The following is a 26,718-nucleotide window of genomic DNA, read 5'->3' as shown; positions in this document are numbered from 1 at the left end:
TTCAGGCCATAACTTTTTTTAGAGCATCTTATGCTTCGTCTCTGAGCACAGGCAACCCAAAATTTGGAGCCAGGAAAATTAGCCTTTGGAAATTTTTTTTTTAAATATGAAGCACTGATAGACTTCTGCTCTGGGACTCGATGAAATCATAGGAAACGGATTTATCCTCCCATCTGAAACAACAAACAAAAGATTTCAAAACCTTGGACATGAAAGCTGCTGGAGTTTGCTGAGCAGAGTCCTGGAGAAGAGAGAGCTAACCAGAGCACCCTGGAGATCTGTGGAGAAGCTTTCTAGAGTCTTCCCCCAAGCATGCGTGGTAGAAAACTACTCAAGGCCACAATAAGAACCACCTGAAAGCACTTGCGAGAACAATGATCTGAAATCACACACAGCCAGAGTGAAAAATCTCACTATCACAGAGCACTAGGTGGAGTACTAAGAAGGATTCTGCCACAGTCTGAGATAAAATTGCCCTAAACTAAACGCTGCTTGGCTCCTGATTGTTGTTTACTCACTAAGTTGCATTTGACTCTTGCAACCCCATGGACTGGAGTCCGCCAGGCTTCTTGGTCCATGGGATTTCCCAGGCAAGAATACTGGAGTGGGCTGCCATTTCCTTCTCTAGGGGATCTTCCCGACCCAGGGATTGAACCCCTGGCTCCTGCATTGCAGGCAGATTCTTTACTGCTGAACCAAGGGGGAAGCCAATTAGCAAAATTTAAAACAGGACCTCAAAGGGCTACACTGTTTCTGAGTAAGTTAACCACATCCCAGAAAACAACGCTCAAGAATATTTATCAGAAAACAAAAATATCCAACATGAGTACCCAACAAGGTAAAAATCACAAAGTCGCACATCCAAGACGTACAAGGCATATGGGGGGAGGGGAGATTAATCAACTGAAACAAACCCCAAAATGATGACATGATAAAATTAGTAAACAAGAACACTTAAAGAGTTACCTGTATTCCATATGTTCAAGAAACTACAGGAAAGACTGAACATGTTTTTTAAAGACTCACGTTAAATCTCTGAAAGAGCAAAACCACAATCTAATAAAAATTACATTACATGGAATTAACAGCAGAATGGGAATTGCAGAAAAGATTAATGAAGTTTAACACACAGCAACAGAAACCATATCCAAAATAAAAGAAACCCACCTAGAAAAAAAAAGACCAAAAAATAAAAAGAGAGAAAGACAGCATCAGTATTCAGGGAGCTGTGGGACAACAGGAAGTGTCTTAAACTACTTAGAGGTAAATCTGACAGACAACACGCGGCCTTACACTTGAAATCTACAAAGAAACTGCTGAGAGGAATTGAGTGAAGAGAGATAATACTGTTTATGGATCAGAAGACATATTGTTGAGATGTCAATTCTCCCATATTAATCAGGACATTCAATGCAATCCTAACCAAAATCCCAGTGGGTTTGTTTTGGAAACTGACTGGCCAATTCTAAAACGGACATGGAAATGCAAAGGACCTAGAAGAGCCAAAATTAACTCTGAAAAAGTAGAAGAGAGTTGGAAAGCTTATGTTATCTGTCTCCAAGACTTATAAAGGCAGAAATCCAAGACTGTGTAGCATTGTCATTAAGATAAACAGACTAGAGAGTCAAAAAATAGATCCACATGGGCCACCCAATTTTTGATAAAGGTACAAAAGAAATTTAGGGGGAAAAGAATAGTCTTTTAAACAAGTGGTGTTGGGAACAACAAGATATCCTTACAAAAAAACTGAACTGGAAAAAAATTAACAAGGATGCTGGAAGTGTTGTCTATCTTGACATGGGTAGTGGTTACAAAAGCAAAAACTCGTTGTCATATACTTAATATGTGTGCAATTTACTATATGTATGTATACCCTAAAAATGGAGACCATAAAGTTATAAGTGTAACATAGAGTATGATATATTCTTTTTTTTTTTTTACTATTTCTATCTATCCATCCAACATTTCATACAGAGAGATACACACACAGAGAAAGGGAGAGACAGAGCCTAATCTAAAATTAGGTTCAGCTAATACTAGTGATGGTAACTTAAGGAAAACAAAGTTTGGAATAATATTTTTTTACTTTCATTTGCAGTTTTCTGCATTTCCATTGTTTGATTACTTTACAATGAGTATGTACCATTTTTATAACAATGCGATGATTTTTTAAAGCTTAAAGAAAAGTTATTAACAATGGTTATTTCTAGGTGAAGAGAATATGAGTAATTTATATTTCTCTATCATTTTCTATATTTTTAAATTCCCTCAGTTAAAAAATATTTATACAATTACAAAGATATAATATTTATACAATTTTGTTATGCTAAAAATATGTTAGCTTTGTTATAACTACAACTATTAAGCCTCTGTATGTACCTGGACAGGATCTACATGAAAACCTTAAAAACAAAAACAGAATTTTGGGAAACGGGATTTTTAGACAATGTTTCTCTTGACGATTTTTTTTTTAACAAGTTTGTGTGATACAATTTTTATAAAAGAAAATGGGAAAAGTTGCAATGACAAGCATGCATAAAAAGAGAACAAAAAGCACAGAATGTTGGTGAAGACCTCACATATATACAACAATGGAGAAAAGATAATCTTTTCAACAAATGGTGTGAGAACTGAGCATTCACCACAAAAATCATTCTAGACAGAGATCTTGTAGCTTTCACAAAAATTAACTCAAAATGAATATGAGATCTAAATATCAAACACCTAGAAGTTAGCAAAGGAGAAAACTGAGATGACCTTGGGTACAGCAATGACTTTTTAGCTACATCAAAGACACGATCCATAAAAGAAACAAGTGACAGCTGGATTTTACTAAGATGAAAAACTTCTGCTGATCATATCACCCAACATTAAACAGCCTGGATGGGAGAGGAGGTTAGGGAAGAAGGGTGGTGGTGGTGGTTTAGTTACTCAGACGTGTCTGACTCTTGTGATCAAATGGACTGTGGCCCGCCAGGCTCCTCTGTCCATAGGATTCTCCAGGCAAGAATTCTGGAGTGGGTTGCCAAGCCCTCCTCCAGGAGATCTTCCCAACCCAGGGATCGAACTCAGGTCTCCCGCATTGCACTGGATTCTTTAAAGCTGAGCCACAAGGGAAACCAACAATCTCCAGGACTCTGCTCCAAACAATGACCTTTCCTGCCACAATTTGTGTTATGGACCTCAAAGCTGTTTGTTCAAAGCTCTAACCAAAACGTGGACTCCTGTGCAACAAAGTGTACTTTGAATTAAATACCGGGTTGACCAAAATACTCTGAAGAGGAAGGGGCTTTAACAGGTGTCTACAATAAAGGATTTTCTAAGTTTCTGAAATTCCAACTTCTGTGAAGACATAAAAGTTGATGACAATGTGCTCCTTTTACTGCCTTCAGACCTCCTGGCCATCTGTAAGCAGTGTCTGTCCACAAAAGCTCTGCTTTGAGGGTTCAAGGAGGTCTCCTCCAGTCACAGCTGAAGTTTGTCTTCCCAATTAAGCTGCTATTAAAGGCCAACTTATAAAGAGAAGAGAATCAACATTTAATTGGGAAGTAAATCACCTAACAGTAAGTGGTAGACACATTTCCCAATTAAAAATCTGACAAGACCTCACAAAAATAAAATAGCATCTCCAAAATGCCATCTTGCTTGTTTCCCATTTAGAAAGTCTGCCTGCCCCAACTTCACACTAAGCAAAAGGTTAGGGGGGAAAAGATCAATAGAAAAGTAGGAAATGCTGTGTCTGTCTGTGTCCATAAAACTGTCCAAACTGTACATCAGCAGGTAATCAGGTCTCTGTCCACCCGATTAGTTTCATTTTCAAGGGTCAGGGGCAAGACTTAAAACCAAAAGCTGTGGTTAACAGCACCTTCCAAAATCAATCCTAAACACTATGTCTCCTCATCAAAGCCCTGCCTTACGAAAGAACAACCTCTTTTGTTAAATCCCAGAGTCTACTCTCTGAATCATCCGGCTGTCCTGAAATGGTTTTATTCAGTATTTTGTAAATGGTTAAGAATTTCACTTATAAGTCTCAAAGTACTTAAATAACCCACCCACCAAATGTAACCCCTCCATTACACTATATTTTTTTACATTATTTTGACTTTTAAATGCCTTAAAGTGATGCACTATCACACTAGCAAAATAGTCACCATTTAATTACTGGGTACCATGGCTGCAAATAGTGATGAGGCTTGGGTATTCCCCATGTCTACTCCGACATTGTCCTCAGGTCAAACCCTCATCCACCTACAGTCTTTTTCCAGTTAAAAGATGCTTCTAACAATAAATGGTGTTCCAACTAATAGGAATAGTACAAGAATATAAAGTGCTATGTGAATGTTAATACATAATGGAGTACAGAAATGACACTTTTTACATATCAGAGCAGGAGAACTGAAGGAGAATTTTTAACATTCACTATTCAAAAAAGGAAAACAACTGCTCATTGATAGAAAAAGATAAAGCTAAACTAATCAAACTCTTCAAAGGACAATGGACTCTATCACTCACAAGTCATTCATTTCATGACAAACTGACAGGTCCAAGGAAGCCTGGAAGAGAACAGGCACATACCAGAGACATCTTCAGGGATGTTCAGATTTTATAAACATGAGTCTAAAATGGTTTTCCTTTTTGAGACTTGTTGCCAAAGCAACCAGGAAAGCTACAGTCTTTGAGAGAGAATTTGAAAAGAGGTTAAGGATAAGAGGAGGTAATCAAAGTTTCATGTGAGGAATTCACAATCATGAATACAATGTTGCAAGAAGAGTAAGCGGAAGAATACAAATTGAACAGACAGACAAAGCAGCAACTTCAGAGTCACAGAATAATCTACTAACAAGAGATAAGAATTCTCCATTCTTTTTATTTCCATTTTATTGAGATATATTTGACATACAACACTGTAATTATTTAAGGTACACAACATAATGATTTGAGATATACGTATATTGCAAAATGATTATCCCAATAAGTTAGCATCCATCACCACAAATTTTTCCTTGTGATCAGAACTTTTAAGAGCTACTCTCTTAGCAACTACTTTCCTCTTTGCATTCTTCCCTCAAGCACGCCCCCGAAACTCCCCCATCCCAAATACCAAAGTAAAACTACCATTTTCCTCTCATTCGCTGCTATTATTTATGAATCGGAAACCACTGGCTGTTTCAGAGCACATCAGAGAGGAAACAAGGAATCAGCAACACTCAAATTTTCGCTCCAACACCAAAATTTTCCTGTGAGTCAGAGAAATGTTGAAATACTCTGACATCAATAACATCCAGTCTTAAACAAGGTCCTATGTAACCATGAACCCCAATCCTTACTAAACTTGCCCAGGATGCTAGATCTGGACACTCCAATATAGCATGCTGGTAACAAATTACAATCACGTAAAAATGTTATTCAAGTGGTCTGAGGTGGCCAAAGATAGGGAAGAAAAATGAGTTAACAATATACAACAGAAGTCAGAGTAAAAAATGTCCAGCTCCAAATCATGGTGGTAATGTGAAGGTAACAGAGATGGAAATAAGAGACACATGGACAACCACCAAATCATATTCCATAACACCCAGCAGGAGATTCCCCCTGAAGAACATATAGGCATAGTCAACCAAAGGCAACATATGTTTCCAATCGGTATCAGTAAAAAAAAAAAAAAAAAAAAGCTTTAGCTTGATATAAAGGTTTTTTTTCAAATATAGGACATTTTGGGTAAACTTAAACGACCTTTAAGAAAACTGATATACAAAATACAAGAAATGAGCAAAGACTACAAAATCATAAATACATAACTGAGAAGGTACATTTGTATATACTGCTATCTTCCCTAATCCCCACTCCACTTTTGTTGAAAATAACTGCTTCTTCTCCTAGATTTCCAGCACATTTCATCTGTCTCTTCTAGTCTTACGTCACATTGTTACTTACATATTTTATCCCTCAAGTAGTCTATATTCTCAAGGGTACCATCATGTCAGATTCATCTTTGCAAAACTTGGGGCATTCACTCATTCATTCAACAAATATTTACTAACTACATAGTAAGTGCCAGGCTCTGTACAACACACTGACACTAAACTCGTACTGTTTAAATGAATGTTGACTATAAAGCAAAAATAAATAAATCAGTAAACAAGTTCAAAAAGGAACCCAAATAAATTCATGTATTATAACTCCACAGGAATGAAGCTGGGAAACTAAAAATATTCTACTTGGAGTTTTAGTATCATGATAAACATTTACACTACTTGGGTTTTGTCTTGGCAAGACTGGGTCCACAAGAAAACTGCATTTCCTCTGTAAGACGTACCAAGTATATTACATATTTCCACACAAAGAAGAATTATCCTCTTAATCCTAAAGAAAATTAAGTAATGATGATTTCACATGTCACAATCGTACTTTTAGAGAAGCCTAAATACCCATGAGATGGGTTTTTATCAGTCCATGAGCAGGTGGGCTGTTTTAAAAGTTACATCTGTTCGTTCATTCAAATGCTCACTAACTACCAGATACTGTTGAGCCTGGGTTTTCAAAAAGTTATCAGGAGCCCTCCAAAACTCAACCAAAAGTTTAGCATAGGTGGGGGAAAGGGGGAGGGAGATGTTTCATTTTATGAAAAATACATGGATTGAAATTCACATGCTAACAGCATAACGTGTCATAATACATTTTGTTCAGCTTGCTTTTAGCCACTCCCTGAATCATCCTTAGCAGGATTTGAATGAATTCTCCACTCTTCCTATTAAATTTACTTTAAGAAAAAATGGTCGCTAGAAGCTCGACCACTTCTACTCCCACCATATACAATCTGGGAAAATGATATGCATAGACGATAACTTGAAATTTGTTTTGCTTTTTAAAGACTAGATCGGAATACGAAGGCAGAACAAAACTCAGCACGGATATGTGCCTTCAAATCCACAACTCTTCTAACCAGCTCACGACAGGCTATCGTATTTGAGGCTGAGCCATTCACAGGTGGTTGGAGGTGTTCAACGTGTGAAAACAAAATCTGCAATTCGTGACAGAGGTCTCCGGACACCAGGGCCTGACACCCAGAAGTCCAGGGAACAAGGTGCCTTCCACAGTAAGCGATGCTGAAGACAATCAATCAATACATGTATGAATAAGTGAAAACACCTGGCTTTCTCTACCAAACCCCAAATAGCGTGCTTTAAGGGCCCGGGGACCCTAGTGGAAAGCTCTGGCACTAAATTAGAAAAACACTGAGAGGCCAGGCTCCTCCCTCTGGCCCAACCCCAGAGAAAAAGTGAGAACTGCGGGGGCCCTTGGGAGGGGCTGGGGGGAGGCAAGGAGGAAAGGGAGGGGTCGGCAGGGTGGAACCCAGCTAACCCTTCTCCCTTCCAAAGCGGAAATCGAGCCGCTGCCCCCTGTCCCCTGCCCCTGCCTCCCTCACCTGATCACAGAGATGAGCAGCCCCGAGGGGTCTTTGCTTTTGCTGACTGTGCTTCTGTATTTCCCACCAGCTCCTTCTGCCGCCATCTTGGTGCAAGGGGGAGAGCGGGTGGGCTGGAAGGAGCCAAGTGTAAACTCCGTAATTGACCTCTCTGTAGAGTGCACCAATGGGAGAAAGGAAGACCAAAGCCACGGAACTGGATAACCCAATCGCTGAAGAGAGGAGGCGGGACTTAGGAAGTAAGTTTCAGGGCCAACGCGCGCTCTAAGCACTCTGGGAATTGTAGTTTCCTTCTGCGGTTCCAATGCGCGCAGGAAAACTAATCCAGTTGCGATTTGGTGAAATCTTCTTATATCTTCAGTTGTATTTATTCTGATCTTGAGTTTCTCTCCCAGTTTTATTGTTTTTAGAATTTTATTAGTTTTTAAATCATATTTATCTGACGACGCCAAAGTGCGTACATGGGGTGTGTATTTCAGTAGGGTCTGTGCTTGATGTCTGTATGACAAAGTTTTTACTTTAAACACAAGTAGGTTTTAAAAAATCCAATAAAATGCGAAAATGGATAGATACAGAAATTCTTTTCTTCAGTATTATCTAAAACTAAATGCTTATGCATTAATGTGTGAATTCAGCTTATTTTGTTATTTCCGGACAATTCTAAAAAACATGCAAGGAGTAACACACAAATGGATATTGATAAAGAAAACAGAAAAACCGAGAAGGAAAATTGACCAGCTTGCAGATTCCTTTTCTTCTCAAGCTAAATAAAATATAGTTGGCAATAATGCACAATTGTGCTTTATTAACATTTTTACTGGTAAGTTTGCATATGTCCTGCATCTGGCTCAACTGACTTAGTCATAAATTCAGTAGATGAAATGAACAGAACAAGATTACCGTAAGAATGCAAAGTGCATAAATTGAGGAGGGAAGGTAGTGAGTGATCTGCTTAGTAGCAGTAAAGATGAAAGAACTTCAGAAGATGAATAGAAAGCAGACAGAGAGGTCCTGGAGCTGTGAAACCGCAAGCACAGAGCACCTCCACTACTTTGATTAGGCAGGTATCAGCTGGCAGGGGTTCATATTGATTCTATAAAATAATTTGCAGATACACACACACACACACACATATTTTTTAAAAGTGTTCCTTACCTTTGGCTCAATAATTCCAGTTCTAGGGATTCTGATTCTAGAGAAATAGAGATACAGGAAAAAAAAAAGTTAAAATTTTTTAAACAGCACAGAAGTAGTAAATAAATTATAGAACATCCACACAAGAATATAACATGTAGCCACTGGAAATCATAATTTTAGTGGTTTTTAATGAAGAAAAGATGTTCGTGATGTACTTGCAAAAAGCAGGTTATAAAATTAAAGAATACATGTGTGTGAAAAGGGGTAATTGAGCCTAATGGCTAAGATGTAGGCAGTAAGAAGAAAAAAAACAGGATCACCTCAATTCATACAGAAAAAGCTTTAGACAGAATCGAACAACCTTTTCATGATGAAATACTCATAAAACTGGAAGTAGAAGGAAATTTATTCAATATGATAAAGGTTGTTTATTAAAAACACACAGCTAACACTCAGTGGTCAAAAACTATGATCAGGTACAGGACAAAGATGCCCCCTTTGCCACTTCTATTCAGTTAAGTACTGAAAAGTCTAGCCAAAACAATTAGACAAGTAAAAAATAAAAGGCATTCAAATTAGAAAGGAAGAAGTAAAACCATCTCTATATGTAGACAAGGTGGTTGACATATGGAAATACTAAAGAGTTTTTTAAAAACTATTAGAGCTAATAAATTAATTCAGCAAGGTTGCAGGAGGCAATATCAAAACAAAAATATCAGTAATATTTTTAGACACTAGCTATGAAAAATCCAAAAAGGAAATTAACAAAACAATTCCTTTACAATAGCATCAAAAAGGATAAAAGTTTAAGAATAAATTTAACCAAGGAAATGAAAGACTTAAACACTGAAAACTACAAAACTTTGCTGAAAGAAATTAAACAAGATGTAAATAAATGGAAAGACATCCTGTGAGCATGGGTTAGAAGAATTAATATCATGAATATGTCAATACTCCCTAAAGCTATCTACAAATTCAGTGCAATCCTTATGAGAATTCCAATAGTCTTTTTGCACCATTGGAAAACCTGATCTGAAAATTTGAGCACAAGGGATTTACATGTATTGCAAGGAACCTCAAATAGCCAAGAAGAATCTTGAAAAAACTATGGCATGATATGGGGTATGATTGAAGTATCAACAAAATGTGATGTAACAACAAAATGTGACATATCAACATCCAATGGAATATTATTCAACCATAAATGGAAATGAAATACTAATGCATGCTACATCATTAATGAAACTTGAAAACATTATACTAAGTGAAAGAAGCCAGATGCAAAAGGCTCCATAGTATATGATTCCATTTATGAAAAAAAAAAACAACCTAGATTAGAGGAATTCATACAACAGAAAGCAGATGCGTGATTCGCAGGGGTTGAGAGGAGGTGGGAATGGAGAAGGACTGCTTCATAGACATAGGATTCCTTGTGATTCACTCCCAGCCTTTCACCTGCTTGTTCGATTATCTTAGTGTGTGCATGCTCAGTCGTCTCCAACTCTTTGCAACCCCATGAACTGTAGTGCACCATGCTCCTCTGTCCATGGGATTTTCCAGGAAAGCATGTTGGAGTGAGTTGTCATTTCCTCCTCCAGGGGATCTCCCCAAACCAGGGATCAAACCGGGCTCTCCAGTGTCTCCTGCATTGGCAGGAAGATTCTTTACTACTGCACCACCAGAGAAGCAGACTGTCTTAGGTGAGTTACTTAATCTTTCTGGGCCTCAGTTTCCTTATCTATAAAGCATATGTTGATAGAACTTCCTTTAGACAATTATAGTAAGACTGTGACATATACATGACCAGCACTATGTAAATAGTACATGAACCATGAACTTCCAGATGTTCAAGCTGGATTTAGAAAAGGCAGAGGAACCAGAGATCAAATTGCCAATATCTGCTGGATCATTGAAAAAGCAAGAGAGTTCCAGAAAAACATCTATTTCTGCTTTATTGACTATGCCAAAGCCTTTGACTGTGTAGATCACAATAAACTGTGGAAAATTCTGAAAGAGATGGGAATACCAGATCACCTGACCTGCCTCTTGAGAAATCTGTATGCAGGTCAGGAAGCAACAGTTAGAACTGGACATGGAACAACAGACTGGTTCCAAATAGGAAAAGGAGTATGTCAAGGCTGTATATTGTCACCGTGCTTATTTAATTTATATGCAGGGTACATCATGAGAAACGCTGGGCTGGATGAAGCGCAAGCTGGAATCAAGATTGCCAGGAGAAATATCAATAACCTCAAATATGCAGATGATACCACCCTTATGGCAGAAAGTGAAGAACTTAAGAGCCTCGTGATGAAAGTGAAAGAGGAGAGTGGAAAATGTTGGCTTAAAACTCAACATTCAGAAAACGAACATCATGGCATCCCATCCCATCACTTCATGGCAAATAGATGGAGAAACAGTGGAAACAGTGTCAGACTTTATTTTTTGGGGCTCCAAAATCACTGCAGATGGTGATTGCAGCCATGAAATAAAAAGACGCTTGCTCCTTGGAAGAAAAGTTATGACCAACCTAGACAGCATATTAAAAAGCAGAGACATTACTTTGCCAACAAAGGTCCGTCTAGTCAAGGCTATGGTTTTTCCAGTAGTCAAGTATGGATGTGAGAGTTGGACTATAAAGAAGGCTGAGCGCCGAAGAATTGATGCTTTTGAACTGTGGTGTTGGAGAAGACTCTTGAGAGTCCCTTGGACAGCAAGGAGATCCAACCAGTCCATCCAAAAGGAAATCAGTCCTGAATCTTCATTGGAAGGACTGATGCTGAAGCTGAAACTCCAATACTTTGGCCACCTGATGCAAAGAACTGACTCATTTGAAAAGACCCTGATGCTGAGAAAGATTGAAGGCAGGAGGAGAAGGGGACGACAGAGGGTGAGGTGGTTGGATGGCATCACCGACTCAATGAACATGAGTTTGAGTAAGCTCTGGGAGTTGGTGATGGACAGGGAGGCCTGGCATGCTGCAGTCCATGGGGTCACAAAGAGTTGGACACGACTGAGTGACTGAACTGAACTGAACTGAACTGGGTATTACAAAGTTGTTTTGAGGAGCAAAAAAAAGGTAATTTTTTCATTATTTTTAACACTTTACTGTGTTTTCCAAATTTTATCTGAATAGGCATTGCTTTTATAAGCAGAACTTAAAAAAAAAAAAAAGCAAGAATTGGATAAGCATCAAAAATGATGGGCTACTTTCCTCACACACTGAAAACGCAATTACATGATAATTAAATCAACACACCCCTATTAAACCTTCATTCAATTCATTGTTTTCACAGGAAAACTTTGTACCATTGTACTTCTCATCTTCAGGTGACAACCATACCCTTTCACATTGCTTCTATCCTAGGTGATCTTCTAAACTAATTCTAAACTTGCACTAAACTGTTAACAATGGGGAAAAATTTACAGAAAGGCACAGTGGTTCAGCTCGTTTGTAACATTCAACCTTCAACAAATTCCCACACTCACCAGGCTACTTGGACCAACTAAGGCTATGAACATCAAAGTGATCTGATGGCATGGTAAAGAATCCTCCTGTAATACAGGAGATGCAGAAAACCTGAGGTTAGATTCCTGGGTTAGGAAGACCCCCTAAAGGAGGAAACGGCAACCCACTCCAGCATTCTTGCCTGAAAGATCTCATGGACAGAGAAGTCGGGTGGGCTACAGTCCATGGGATCGCAAAGAGTCGGACAAGACTGAGCACACACATGCAAGCAAGGGATTGACGATAGACTTCTCTGTGTGGAGAGGCTGACATGCTATACAGGAAAAGAAGAGGAAATGACTAAACCACAGCATTAATGCCCAAAGAACAAGAGCATATATGTTGCAGATGGTTCAGTGGGAAATAAGCAAGGAAGGCTAGGTTCCTACAGTGGTCTTCGTGGAATAGGTGGGTTATAAGTAAACTTGACCTCCCCCACAGCCCCCCCCAAAAGAGTACAGACCTAAAACACCTATGCAGGAGGTGAAGGGCCTTGTAGAACAGGTTAAGGTACAATACAAAGTGAAAACATGCATCCTATGTTAAACGATTAATTTGAGTAAAATAAAGAATTCATAGAGAAAAAATGGAGTCATGGGTCAAAAAATACATGGAGATCTGCTCAGAAAGGACCTTGAACCCCATGACCAGGCATCGGATATGTTTGTGCAGTGAAGGTGAGAAGCAGTGTATGCTCAGGTCTTGTTTTATGCTGTCTATTATATTGTAAACCAGGGCAGACTGTTTCTCATTATTACATTTGTAAATATACCCAGAGGCTCTTAAAGACTCGGGAACATCCAATTAAATTAAAAAGCTTTGACCTCTTTGGATAAGAGGCTCTGTATAAATCCAAGGTATTGATATTCTTATTATGGCGGATAAATGAAATGTGTGAGTGAGGCTAGCTCAGCAGCAGAATGATTTCCCTGAGATTCATAAAAAAATAATAATAATGCCAGACCTGAGTCTGTGCAGGACACCCAGCACAGATCCAAGGGATTTTAAAAAAGAGTGTCTCATAATATTAGCCATGTGGGCAGAACTCTGAAAAAGGAGCTATTTCATGCCCCCATCAACATTGCCTGCTCACCCAAGATATAAAAAAAGTGCTTTAGGCATGGCTGAGTAAATCAAGGCAGAGCACATAGATTATAAACTGAAGGCAAAAGTCAATGATGCTTTCAGCATGAAAGAAGGAACTATTTTATTTGTACAGGATTGGAATTTTATATCAGCTTTTTCAATTACTTTGGTTTAAATTAATCTTACATAAATATAAGCTTAGATTAAGATATACACATGTTGTTTTCTGTTTGAAGGAAAAGAGTATAAGTAGATCACAGTAGGCCATGTCTCTCCCTGGTTGATTTTGTTTTTCGTATTCTCTGTACCTGGTTTAGCCTGTGTTGTCTGATTCAGAATTGTGGCTTAATTCAAGTTGCATTTGAGTTTCTGACTGTTTTAGGAAATTGACCAAAAATATTTTTAAAATTTAATTTGATTTTTGATATTTTATTTAATTAATTATTTTGGTCACTCCATGGGGCATATAAAGTCTTAGTTCTCCAAGCAAGGTAGAACTTGTGCCCCCTGTAGTGGAAGCTTGGAGTCTTAACCACTGAACCTCCAGGGAAGTCCTAGTATTTTCAATTATAAAGGACAACTTTGTTGAAAGTGGAGTGTCCTTTGTTTCTGTGGGATACAGCCTGAAGATTTATAGCTAAGGCAGCAACTGCCCACCAGCTTCTCTCTAGATTCCATTAATCAAGAAACACCAAATGCATAGGATGTTTCAGGCACCACATGAGCCAGGTACCTTTGGCTAGGTGTCCCCTGAAGATTTCCAATCAACGCTACCAACTGAACTTATTTTTCCTACCTTCTTTTTATCCTTGTTGGCTTCTTCTTCTGTGTTTCCTGTTTCAATAAATGGCTCAAAAAACTCTTGGCTGAAAAGATGACCTGCTACAGAAGGGTAAAAAAATATTGGCAAATTCTATATATCTGACAGTTTAGTATCCAGAAAATATAAAAAGCTTTTATTGCTCAGCAACAAAAAGGCAAATAATCCAATGTTTTTAATGAGCAAAGTATCTGAATAGACATTTTTCCAAAGGAGATATACAAATGGCCAACTCTCACAGGAAAAGATGATCAACAAAATTAGTCATTAAGGAAATGCAAACAAAGACACTGTGAGATACCACTTCACAACCACTGGGGTGGATATAATTTAAAATTTTTAAAACAGGAAAATAAGAAGTATTGGCAGGTGTGTGGGGGAATGGAACCCTAGTGAGAATGGAACCTGTGAGAATATAAAATGGTGCAGCTGCTTGCTGCAACAGTCTGGTGATTCCTCCAAAATTTAAATATAAAACGTTTCAATGTTCTGGACCTAAAGAGTGCCACAGACCCTGTGAATCTATTGAATGGCACCAAATTGTACACATTAACATGGTTCATCTACTATTATAAATGTTGCCCCCAAAGATGTCTATATCTGTCCTAGAGAGAGAGAGAGGAGACACATCACGGTAGAATTCTTTAAGTCATCTTTCGTCTAGTCACCAAGTTCTATCAACTTGACCTGCACAGTGTTTCTTAAATGTGTCCCCTTCTCAGCATTCCCACTCCCACTCACTTGATTGGGTCTTGATCATCTCTCCTGTCAACTGCTTCGATAGCTTCCCACTTGCTCCCCCTCTTACAGCACCTCCATTCCAATCTACTTAACCGCACTAGTCAAAATCTTGTCAGTTCAGATTCATTGTATGCAGCATTTGTGACCCTTGCTGATAGTAAACAGTTCTAAGAGGTTTTGTTTATCAACAGGTGACTGAGTCATCAAACTTTGCACTATGCATTAAAAAATTTTATTATGCACTATATCAAATAATTATATTATGCGCCATATCAAATCTATCACTCTATGAGTAGAAATTAAGACTTTGTGTCATTTTCATATGTTGTAGTATTTCTTCAAATAAATCCCTCCTCTAAACAAACAAAAAAGGCAGGAATCTGATCCTTCTATTCCCACATGAAAAACTTCTAAGGTCTTCCATTGTCCAAAGCATGATTCTTCATATTGTTTACTAGAGATCCAGCTCTAAAGTGTCTTTCCAGCTTCCTTGTCAATTACTCCCCATTGTACCCAACTCTCTAGCCATGACCCAAATATGCCAGGACCACCAGGGAACTCCTACCAGGTATTCTTAAATTTCTCTTTTTCCTACCTATTTGTGCTCAGCCCAAACTGTCTTGGAGCCTAGATACCACATCTGTGAAAATGTGGTTACCTAGCTTAGGTTGTTGAGCTACTCAGTGACTCAAGTGATAAAGAATCTGCCTGTAATGCAGAAGACTGGGTTTGATCCCTGGGTCAGAAAGATCCCCTGGAGAAGGGAATGGCTACCGACTCCAGTATTCTTGCTGGAGAATCCCATGGACAGTGGAGCCTGATGGACTACAGTCCCTGGGGTCACAAAGAGTCAGACACAACTGAGCAACTAACACTTTCACATTTTGAAAGATAGTAAGACGTGCTTGTAAGGAAGCTCAGCCAATGGTTATTTTTAAGAAAAAATGTTTTTTTCAATTCACCTGGTTAAAATTCTGCTTATTTTTTTAGCCTTGTGCAATAACTTTATTATTGACTTTATCTGAAAAATCTTGATAGAAAATTGAGGTTTGGTTTATCAACTCTCAGCAGCCTGTTCCTAAGCTCTAAGGAAGCTTCCCTTCTTCTAAACTACACAATCTTTCTTCTGGACAAGTGACATTTTGGGAATGTTCTACCTCTTCTTTTTAACATTTTTTCTTAGGCTTCTTCTCATCCACTGGATTCTCTCATATTGCAGGATGAGCTTTCTTATGCTTTTCCTCCATCATGTCTGCAGTTACGTTGTTCTCTACGTATTGAGAGAACTGTTTCTTGTAAGCAACCTCATCTTCATTCAGGTAACACATATACTTTGCAGTATTCTGCCCCAGGATGTGTTTTTGGTGTCCCTCAGCATTGAATTCTTTGCTTTCTGAATCATAACCAGGGAACCGCATGGTACTATGAGGGATAGACAAGCCTCCATCGACAGCTCCCTTCTGGGCCCCCAAAACTTTTTTCCAGTAGTAGTCCTGGCAAACCAGTCAATCCTAAAGGAGATCAACCCTGCATATTCATTGGAAGGAATGATGCTGAAGCTGAAGCTCCAATAGTTTTGCCACCTGATGTGAAGAGTCAACTCTTTGGAAAAGACACTGATGCTGGGAAAGATTGGGAGCAGAAGGAGAAGGGGGTAGCAGAGAATCAGATGGTTAGATAGCATCACCAACTCAACGGACATGAATTTGAGCAAACTCCAGGAAACAGTGGAGGACACAGGAACTTGGCATGCTGCAGGCCAAGGGGTTGCAAAGAGTCGGACCTGACTTAGCAATTGAACAACAGCAATCCTGGCAAACTCTGCATCCAAATAACACATGAAGACACCAGACTGACCATCAGTGTTTTCCACATTGTATTCATCTCTAGCCACCTCGACATGGCCTTCATAAAACTTGTCCACACCAAACCTATTAAGAAGCCGGCTGGCCAGCAGCAAGCCACTACAATATACTGCAGCATCATTTGTCAGGTCAGCCTTCACACCATACTTTGGGAGTTTGTGAGCGTAAACTGCACAAGCTATCATATCTCCTTCTATACGGGCATAAGCAATCTGACAAATGGTATCCCTGTTGGTTACATGAACTATCATTCTATATTTGGGTGTACTATGCTTATTTTTATCTTGTATTACCAATTGTTTCTGAGCAGAGCAGTCAGTTTTGCCCTCTCTCTGTCTTCTGAACTTAACTTGGCATCTCTTTAAGTAGGGCTTCCTAGGTGGGTCAGTGGTAAAGAATCTGCCTGCCAATGCAGGAGATGTGGGTTCAATCCCTGGGTTGGGAAGATTCCCTGGAGAAGGAAATGGCAACCCACTCCAGTATTCTTACCTGGAAAATCGCATGAACAGAGAAGCCTGGCAGGCTATAGTCCATGTGGTTGCAAAGAGTTGGACACAATTGACTGACTAAGCACACTCTTGGTGGTTGTGGTGGTTTAGTCGCTAAGTCGTGTCCAACTCTTGTGACCCCATAGACTGTAGCCTGCAAGGCTCCTCTGTCCGTGGGATTTTCCAGGCAAGAATACTGGAGTGGGTTGCTATTTCCGTCTCCAAGGGATCTTCCTGACCCAGGAACTGAACCCAGGTCTCCTGCATCACAGGCAAATTCTTTACTGACTGAGCTATGAGGGAAGCCCAAGCACAGTCTTGAAGTAGGCCTTATGCTTGACAACTTTGATAAACCCCATCCTGCAAGTCAGAGCACCAAGTCTGTGGCTTGCCACAGAGCTGCAGAATTAGCACAGCTCTGGGGGGTGAGGGGGTCAGGGGGAGCAAATTCTGCTTACATTTTAAGGCCAAAGGTTATTGTTGAAATCTGGCCTCAGTACACAGGTAATGTCTTAAATCTTAGAGACAGAGTTCTGGGTGAAGTAGAAAGAAACAGCTTTATGGCTTTGTCGGGCAAAGGGGGCCATAGTGGACTGATGCCCTTAAGACTGTGTGTTCCACCCCAGAGTGGGTAGTGAGGAGTCCTCCAGTGCTGAAGGCATAGGGTATGATCAGTTTGTAGACATTCTTCTGATGGTTGGTGCTGAGGGAGTCAACATGAACTTTCTGGTTCCAACCAATCTGGGGTCCGTGTGCTTGTGGGCAGCATACAGGTAACTTCTTCCACTTGGTGAGTGTCTGCAAGGCAGCTCAGAGGACGTGGTTCAGAATATTATCTACAGTCCTTGAGGAAGAACTAAAGGTCCTTGACTTTGCTTAATGGCTAAGTATTATTATTTGGTCTTGCTTGACTATTTTCCTTTCTTTCTGCATTTTCTTATTTCTCTGATTAAGTTTATCCTTTGACTAAAATTTTTCTGCAGACAAAAGGCAGGTGGAGGACATGGGTGAGGGGTCTATTCTGAGAAGGCCACCTAGGGTCCTGCTCCATTACAAGGTCAGTAGCTCACCTGAGCCCTTACGCTTGACACATGTACACACCACAGCTGCCTTAATTTTTGGTTAGTAGCAGTTATGACAAGAGAACATAATGGTTTTAGAGGATGTGCTTGTTCCTTTTAGTCTTGTTCACTTGTAAATGAGAGTGCAAAAACTTGACTGAATTCATTTTCATACACTCAGTGCCTACCACAGAGCAGGGACTCCATATTTGTTGAACTGAAGCCTCCTCTCTACTATATTATATGATGAAGCTGAGGCTAAATCTTCCAAAAATACTTGATTTTAAGGGAAATTATACCAGAGAGGCTGGTAAAAGTCACTGCAGTCATCAAACTAATAACAAGTGATTCAAACACAGTATTTCCTTTAGCAATTTTAAAAAGACTTCACCATTTAGTTGAATTCATTCAAAGTTAAGTTACCTTTTGGGAGCAATAACAAAAATAGAAACATTTTGATAGATTTATAGATTGTAATATCATCTTAATTTTGTAAAATCAGAAAGAACATTAAAACAGAATCAGCACCACCGTTTTGTATCTGAAATTTTTCATACTGTCTGGAGTAAAATTCTCTAATGCGTTGTTTAAATTTTTCACATGTATAAGTAAAACTGTAGATAATACAAAAATCCATGTGCTTGTTCAGTAAAAATGCTTAGAGATGTTTATTGTGGAATGAGACAAGTATACAAAATATAAAAGCATTTGAATTTCTATTTAATTACTTATTTGATGCTCTTTTTTGTCCTTAAATGGCTCAGCAGCGATTTAGAAAACAAAGCAAACTTTACCAGTCAGTTATGTATTAATAGTGATGCTGTCCATTCTAAGATTTCAAGTACAGGTTTCCCCCACTGTCCACAGTTAGAGGGTTCCTATGAAACCTTTTGTAAGTTAAACGGGCCTCAAGAGAAGAAGCAGTTACCTCTAGGAAGATCTTGTCAAGGGATGCACAAAATAAATCAAAATAAAGCACAAATGCATACAGACACAGTTCAGAGCTAAGGCAGCTTGATGTTAAGGTGAGGAATATAATTTTGGGGGAAGGAGCTTGCCAGGGCCATTCTGCCTGCTCTGGGTATGTGCTGCCTCTATAATAGCTTGCTGCAGAATGAACTCTGAATGCTTTTTGCTTTTCGTCTTTTTTTTTTTTTTCATAAAAGTGAAAATCCTCTTCAAATTTCTCAGATACTGAACATAAGTGCCAATGTAGGTCTTTCATGAAAGGAAAGTGGTGTAAAGTGAACTTTTGAAAAACTAGGAATACCTGTATTAATGTCTCAAGAAATTTAATCACCCTGAAATGACATTTTCCATTGCAATGGGTTCTGGCTACAATAGCATGATCATCTTCAACTTTTCTGAGAGGATTTTCAACCATCCTCAGAGATCATTTAGTTATGAAAATGCCCTTTGATATCCAGAGATTGGAAAGCATCACATGTAAACCTGATTCACAGATGGGATCAATAATTTTGTATGGGTCGAACACCTATCGGAGAAGGAAATGGCAACCCACTCCAGTGTTCTTGCCTGGAGAATCCCAGGGACAGAAGAGCCTGGTGGGCTGCCTTCTGTGGGATCGCACAGAGTTGGACACGACTGAAGCGACTTAGCAGCAGCAGCAGCGAACACCTGTTGAATAGAGATGATCAGGTTGAATTGGTCACTATAACTTGGTTGCTGTTATCGTTGTTTAGTCACTAAGTCATGTCCGACTCTTTTGTGACCCCATGGACTGTAGCCCACAGCTTCTATGTTCATGGGGTTTCCCAGGCATGAACTGGAGTGGGTTGCCATTTTCAGGGCGTCTTCCTGATCCAGGGATCAAACCCACATCTCCTGCATTGCAGGAGGGTTCTTTACCACTGAGCAACCAGGAAAGCCCCCATAATTTGATTCAGTTCAGTTCAGTCGCTCAGTCATGTCCGACTCTTTGCAACCCCATGAATCGCAGCACGCCAGGCCTCCCTGTCCATCACCAACTCCCAGAGTCTACCCAAACCCATGTCCATTGAGTCGGTGATGCCATCCAACCATCTCATCCTCTGTCGTCCCCTTCTCCTCCTGCCCTCAATCCTTCCCAGCATTAGGGTCTTTTCCAATGAGTCAGCTCTTCGCATGAGATGGCCAAAGTATTGGAGTTTCAGCTTCAACATCAGTCCTTCCAATGAATACCCGGGACTGATCTCCTTTAGGATGGATTGATTGGATCTCCTTGCACTCCAACGGACTCTCAAGAGTCTTCTCCAACACCACAGTTCAAAAGCATCAATTCTTTGGTGCTCAACTTTCTTTACCATCCAACTCTCACATCCATACATGACCACTGGAAAAACCATAGCCTTGACTAGATGGACCTTTGTTGGCAAAGTAATGTCTCTGCTTTTAAATATGCTATCTAGGTTGGTCATAACCTTCCTTCCAAGGAGTAAGCGTCTTTTAATTTCATGGCTGCAATCACCATCAGCAGTGATTTTGGAGCCCAGAAAAATAAAGTTTGATTACCTCTCCCAAATTAACAGGGCTTTATTAATCCTGTTTAATAAAACCCTTGCAAGGGACTTCCCTGGTGGTGTGGTGGTTAAGAATCTACTTACCAGGCCAGATGAAGACCTTTAAAGTCCCTAAGTACAATGAAGATGGCTGTGCATGGCCATGTGATATAGAAATTGAGAACAGTACTAAGAGACAAAATATTTTTAATGTAATTTTCTCAGAATTTCACTAAATTTAAAAATATGTAAGTCAATGTTAAAATATCTTTATTATTCAAAAAAAAAAGAGAGAGAGAGTCCATCAATGCAGGGGACACAGGTACATCCCTAGTTCAGGAACTAAGATGCCACATGCCATGGAGCAACTAAGCCTTGTGCCACAGCTACTGAGCCTCTGTGCTCTAGAGCCTATGTTCTACAACAAGAGGAGCTTCCACAGTGAGAAGCCTGTGAACCACAACTAGAGAGTAGCCCCTGCTTCCTACAACTAGAGAAAGCTATGCACTGCAACTAAGACTCAGCATAATCAAAAATAAATAAATAAATAATAATAATAACCCTGAAGGGATCTCTAGTCTTTCCCATTCTATTGTTTTCCTCTATTTCTTCCCATTGATCACTGAGGAAGGCTTTCTTATCTCTCCTTGCTCTTCTTTGGAACTCTGCATTCAAATGAGTGTATCTTTCCTTCTCTCCTTTGCCTTTAGCTTCTTTTCTTTTCAAAGCTATTTGTAAGGCTTCCTCAGACAACCATTTTGCCTTTTTTGCATTTCTTTTTCTTGGGGATGGTCTTGATCATTGCCTCCTGTGCAATGTCACGAACCTCCATTAATAGTTGTGCAGGCACTCTGTCTATCAGATCTAATCCCTTGAATCTATTTGTCATTTCCACTGTATAATAGTAAGGGACTTGATTTAGGTCTTACCTGAATGGTCTAGTGGTTTTCCCTACTTTCTTCAATTTAAGTCTGAATTTGGCAATAAGGAGTTCATGACTGGAGCCACAGTCAGCCCCTGGTCTTGTTTTTGCTGATTGTATAGAGCTCTATCTTTGGCTGCAAAGGAAATTAGAAATACCAAGGGAAAATTTCTTGCAAAGATGAGCACAATAAAGGACAGAAATGGTATGGACCTAACAGAAGCAGAAGATATTAAGAAGAGGTGGCAAGAATACACAGAAGAACTATACAAAAAAAGATCTTCATGACTCAGATAATGATGATGGTGTGATTACTCACCTAGAGCCAGACATCCTGGAATGCGAAGTCAAGTGGGCCTTAGGAATCATCACCACAAACAAAGCTAGTGGAGGTGATGGAATTCCAGTTGAGCTATTTCAAATCCTAAAAGATGATGCTGTGAAAGTGCTGCACTCAATATGCCAGCAAATTTGGAAAACTCAGCAGTGGCCACAGGACTGGAAAAGGTCAGTTTTCATTCCAATCCCAAAGAAAAGCAATGCCAAAGAACGTTTAAACTACTGTACAATTGCACTCATCTCACACACTAGCAAAGTAACACTCAAAATTCTCCAGGCCAGACTTCAACAGTACATAAACTGTGAATTTCCAGATGTTCAAGCTGGATTTAGAAAAGGCAGAGGAACCAGAGATCAAACTGCCAACGTTCGTTGGATCATCAAAAAAGCAAGAGAATTTCAGAAAAATATCTACTTATGCTTTATTGATTATGCCAAAGCCTTTGACTGTGTAGATCAGAATAAATTGTGGAAAATTCTTAAAGAGATGGGAATACCAGACCACCTTACTTGCCTCCTGAGAAATCTGTGTGCAGGTCAAGAAGCAACAGTTAGAACCAGACATGGTTCCAAACAGACTGGTTCCAAATCAGGAAAGGAATACGTCAAGGCTGTATATTGTCACCCTGCTTATTTAACTTATATGCAGAGTACATCATGTGAAATGCAAAGCTGGATGAAGCACAAGCTGGAATCAAGATTGCTGGGAGAAATATCAATAACCTCAGATACGCAGATGACACCACACTTTTGGCAGAAAGTGAAGAGGAACTAAAGAGCTTCTTGATGAAAGTGAAAGAGGAGAGTGAAAAAGCTGGCTTAAAATTCAACATTCAAAAAACTAAGATCATGGCATCTGGTCCTATCACTTCATGGCAAATAGATGGGGAACAATGGAAACAGTGACAGACTTTATTTTTGGGGCTCCAAAATCATTGCAGATGGTGAGTGCAGCCATGAAATTTAAAGACACTTGCTCCTTGGAAGAAAAGCTATGACCAACCTAGACAGCATATTAAAAAGCAGAGTCATTACTTTGCCAACAAGGATCCATCTAGTCAAAGCTATGGTTTTTCCAGTAGTCATGTATGGATGTGAGAGTTGAACTATAAAGAAAGCTGAGCGCCAAAGAACTGATGCTTTTGAACTGTGGTATTGGAGAAGACTCTTGAAAATCCCCTGGACTGCCAGGGGATCCAACCAGTCCATCCTAAAGGAAATCAGTCCTGAATAGTCATTGGAAGGACTGATGCTGAAGCTGAAACTGCAATACTTTGGTTACCTGATGTGAAGAACTGACTTATTGGAAAAGACCCTGATGCTGGGCAAGATTGAAGGCGAGAGGAGTAGGGGATGACAGAGGATGAGATGGTTGGATGGCATCACCGACTCGATGGCCACCAGTTTGAGCAAGCTCCGGGAGTTAGTGAAGAACAGGGAAGCCTGGTGTGCTGCAGTCTATGGGGTCGCAGAGAGTCAGACATGACTGAGTGACTGAACTTAACTGAACTGATTAATAACCTTGCAAAAAAGTCATTGTGTGTATAGAAAGAAGAGTAACATTAAAATTTACTTGTATTTTATGTATATATGTATTTCCAAGAGATATATGAGGACATGTGCACCAAGACATGTAAAAGATATTCACAGCAGCATTATTCATAATACCCCCAGAGTGACCATTACAGAAAAACACCCAGAGTGGCATGCATAAACAGTGCCACAGCCATACAAGAGCCATGAAAAAGAAGCCAGCTTCAGCTATACCCAACAACATGAATGGATCTCCAAAACATGATGTGGAAAAAGTCAAGACAGACATGAAAGAACGCACCCTGTTTATCATCTAATTAAAGTTCAAAAACAGACAAAATAAACTATACTAACTCAAAACAGTGATTAACTTCTAGGTAAGAGTCACCTGGAGGGGAGGGGCACTGGTAATGATCTCCTGCTGGATTAGGTGAGGTTACAGAGATGGTGACTTTGTTTTATAGCCTACATGTATTTTACTTTTATGTGCTATTTTACTAACTTTTCTGAAACTGAAAACAATGCACTGGCAAATACATTGTTTTCTGAATGTGAATAGATACACTGAATTTATCTATATTCTGAATAGGTTATCCTTATATATGGATTGTAGGGCTTCCCAGGTGGCCCAGAAGGTAAAGAATCTTCCTGCGCTGTGGGAGACCCAGGTTCAATCCCTGGGTCAGGAAGATCCCCTGGAGGAGGGTGGGGAAGTCTGCCCCAGTATTCTTGCCTGGAGAATCCCATGGACAGACGAGCTTGGTGGGCTACAGTCCATGGGATCACAAAAGAGTCAGACATGACCTAGTGACAAGAACAAAAGAAAGAAGAACACGGGAAGCTGATAATATGATAATCCTGGTTGCCTCTTGATGATGGAACTGGGTGTCTAAAGGATAGGAAGATATTTTTTAAAACTTCAACCATATAAATGTATTATCTGTTCAAAAAATAGTAGTTCAAATAAATTATTACAATGAACTTAACCTGACATAACATACACTGTTTTCACAGGCAAAAAATTTTGATATTCTGGCTTCTACTTACTTTCTATTTCTGTCACTAATGTCCTGCTTGCACATTGCTCATGCTGTTGTGCTATGCTGATATCAGCCTGTTGACTCTTAGCTTCTGTTTGAGAAACTCTAGGGCATTTTGTTTCTAACCATCTTCTTTATTCAGCACTTTTTATCCATGTTCTGTTTCAGACTCCAAAAATTTCTCCTAATTATTTCATTGGCAATTCTGATACATTTTTTTCAGAGTTCCCTACACACAGTTCTTTTCCTTCGACACATTCTAAAACTTAAAATTTTTTAATTAAATGATTGCTCAAAATTTCAGCTCCTTTGATGCTGTAAATAATTGCACTTTTCCAAACACTTCAATGCATGAAGTCAAGGCAAAATAGGTGACATTTGTTTAACTTTACAGGTTTGTGAAATTTACACACTTAATTTCAAAAATATTAAGTAAATAAATGCTCAGATATGCACACAATTCTGAAAAAAAAAAGAAACATCATTGCCACCTGTTACCTGTTCAGTGCCAACATGTGTAGATTAATAAATACGGTTTTCACCTGAGCACTGACTGCTGGATTCTTTGGCTGCAGTGATGAGGTAGAAAATGTACTCTTCTTCAAGAAGACATAAATAGAATTGTTATATACCATAGATTAGTATGAGTGTAATGAGAGGCAAAATGTAGTGAATTGTGAATTAAGAGGATGATGTAACACCTTAGATAGTAAAAAACTGTTTAATCCTAAACCTATCAAGTGACTTGATAAAATATCAGAAGTTCTAAAATAATTTTTTTTAACAAGGATCTCATTTAACAGATGGAGAAAATAGACACAGAGTAACCTGGAATATGTCGATTCGAGGTTTTCATTCTTTTAATCCACGAGTGATATTTAAAACAGTAAAAGTGATAGGACATAGGTACTGACCCAATAGAACGGACGATTCAGCCTTGGCCTTGGAGGCTGTCTGTGGGTCAGGAGTGAAGTCTTCAGGTCCTGTAGTGATGGCTGTGACAGGGATGAGAAAGAGAGCACATGTGGTCTGGCCCAGGGTGGGGAGGGGGTGCTCCTTGACCCCTCAATATTTTGATCTCCTTGCTGTCCAAGAGACTAGCCTATGAAAATTCTGTTCTCCCCACAAAATCATGAGCATTTTTCCTACAATGGGAAGTGTGCCCTGGCTGACCTTTCCCTCACAGCCATCAACCCCACCTTCTATATCATCACATGTCACTAAAATAAGAAAACACAAGCATCCACCTGCAGCAAATTCTAAAAGGCCTTCGGCCTATCTCATTGGCTTTGTGTCAAATTTATTGCTGAATTTCACTAGAGCCTCCTGATCTGCTTTATTGCTGATTTTAATCTTGTTTGTTTTGAGCTTCTGAGTCAACCGCAAAATGCCTAATACACTCTTTGTAACCAGAGACTGTATAAATAAAATGTATCATATTCCCATTATAACCATGTTATATCATCCACATTACCCGGCACCCATAGGTGGCCTACATTTTTAATTATTTCCCCCCTCAAAACTCTAAATTACTACAATGAATTTGAAAACTCCTCCACCTCTCATCAGAGCAAGTAATTGAATACTCCATTATGATAATAAACCATCTTTCCTTATAAGTGCTCATTCCCAGAGGGCTTTGTTCTGTGCAGGAAGTCCAACATGTGCTGAGTACACAGACCATCATGCTTTGTTTGTTATTTCACCTTGGGTCTTAAACCATTTTTACTCCAACAAACCCTCCTAGCATTCTGCAGTCAAACACATCAAGGGGGCACCATTCTTTAGGTAGAAAAGCAATTCCCAGTCTCTGGTGACAAGGATGTGTCTCTGCTTCCTAATACAGGGAAGACATCTTTCTCATGGGGAATTTCATGGCCCATTTTTTAGTGGAATGGGAAAAGTCAGGGAGCCCTTCCTGCACCTACTATTTTTATGTAACTTCAGCTACAAATAATTGAGGTGACAAAGCAGCATATTTGACGGTAGCATGTCCTGAACCCCTCTGTAGCCTGGATAGGCAACCAACCCCATGGTTAGGTTGGAGGGCTGATAAAGGGCCTTGCTGAACAGGCTCATCCCCCACCCCTAACAAGCCACGTGGGTGACAAATCACTCATCCATCCTACACTTCAGAAACCCCCTCTGAAAATAAAAATACAAATCATGCCCAAGGGGAGGAGGATGACCAGCATCTGACCAGCTCTCCCTTCAAAACCCTCTGATTTCCTCCCCTAGCTTTCAAACCCCTCTACTG

The 26,718-nt window shown here is 39.5% G+C and overlaps 1 protein-coding gene and 1 pseudogene across 4 annotated transcripts in view; both read right to left on the bottom strand.

Annotated features, from left to right (window-relative positions):
• Positions 1 to 26,718, bottom strand: part of EXOC4 (exocyst complex component 4) — an 875,766-nt gene that overhangs the window by 788,792 nt on the left and 60,256 nt on the right. For 2 of the 4 annotated variants that reach the window (XM_081532917.1, XM_081532918.1), the window contains 2 exons: positions 25,376 to 25,456; positions 8,579 to 8,615 (listed from right to left, as the gene is read on the bottom strand). In XM_081532917.1, the coding sequence (XP_081389043.1) occupies positions 8,579 to 8,615; positions 25,376 to 25,456 (118 nt within the window). Of the gene's footprint in view, positions 1 to 7,423; positions 7,518 to 8,578; positions 8,616 to 25,375; positions 25,457 to 26,718 lie in introns of those variants that run through there. The other 2 variants (XM_081532920.1, XM_081532919.1) reach the window with 2 other exon arrangements.
• LOC145524032 (large ribosomal subunit protein uL18-like) lies at positions 15,773 to 17,427 on the bottom strand (annotated as a pseudogene).

Source organism: Giraffa tippelskirchi, chromosome 10 (genome assembly GCF_054371585.1).
Source record: "Giraffa tippelskirchi isolate mGirTip1 chromosome 10, T2T-mGirTip1v1.2.pri, whole genome shotgun sequence".
Lineage (NCBI taxonomy): Eukaryota > Metazoa > Chordata > Mammalia > Artiodactyla > Giraffidae > Giraffa > Giraffa tippelskirchi.
The sequence above is the reverse complement of the archived record's forward strand: the minus strand, read 5'-3'. Positions and strand labels throughout refer to the sequence as shown.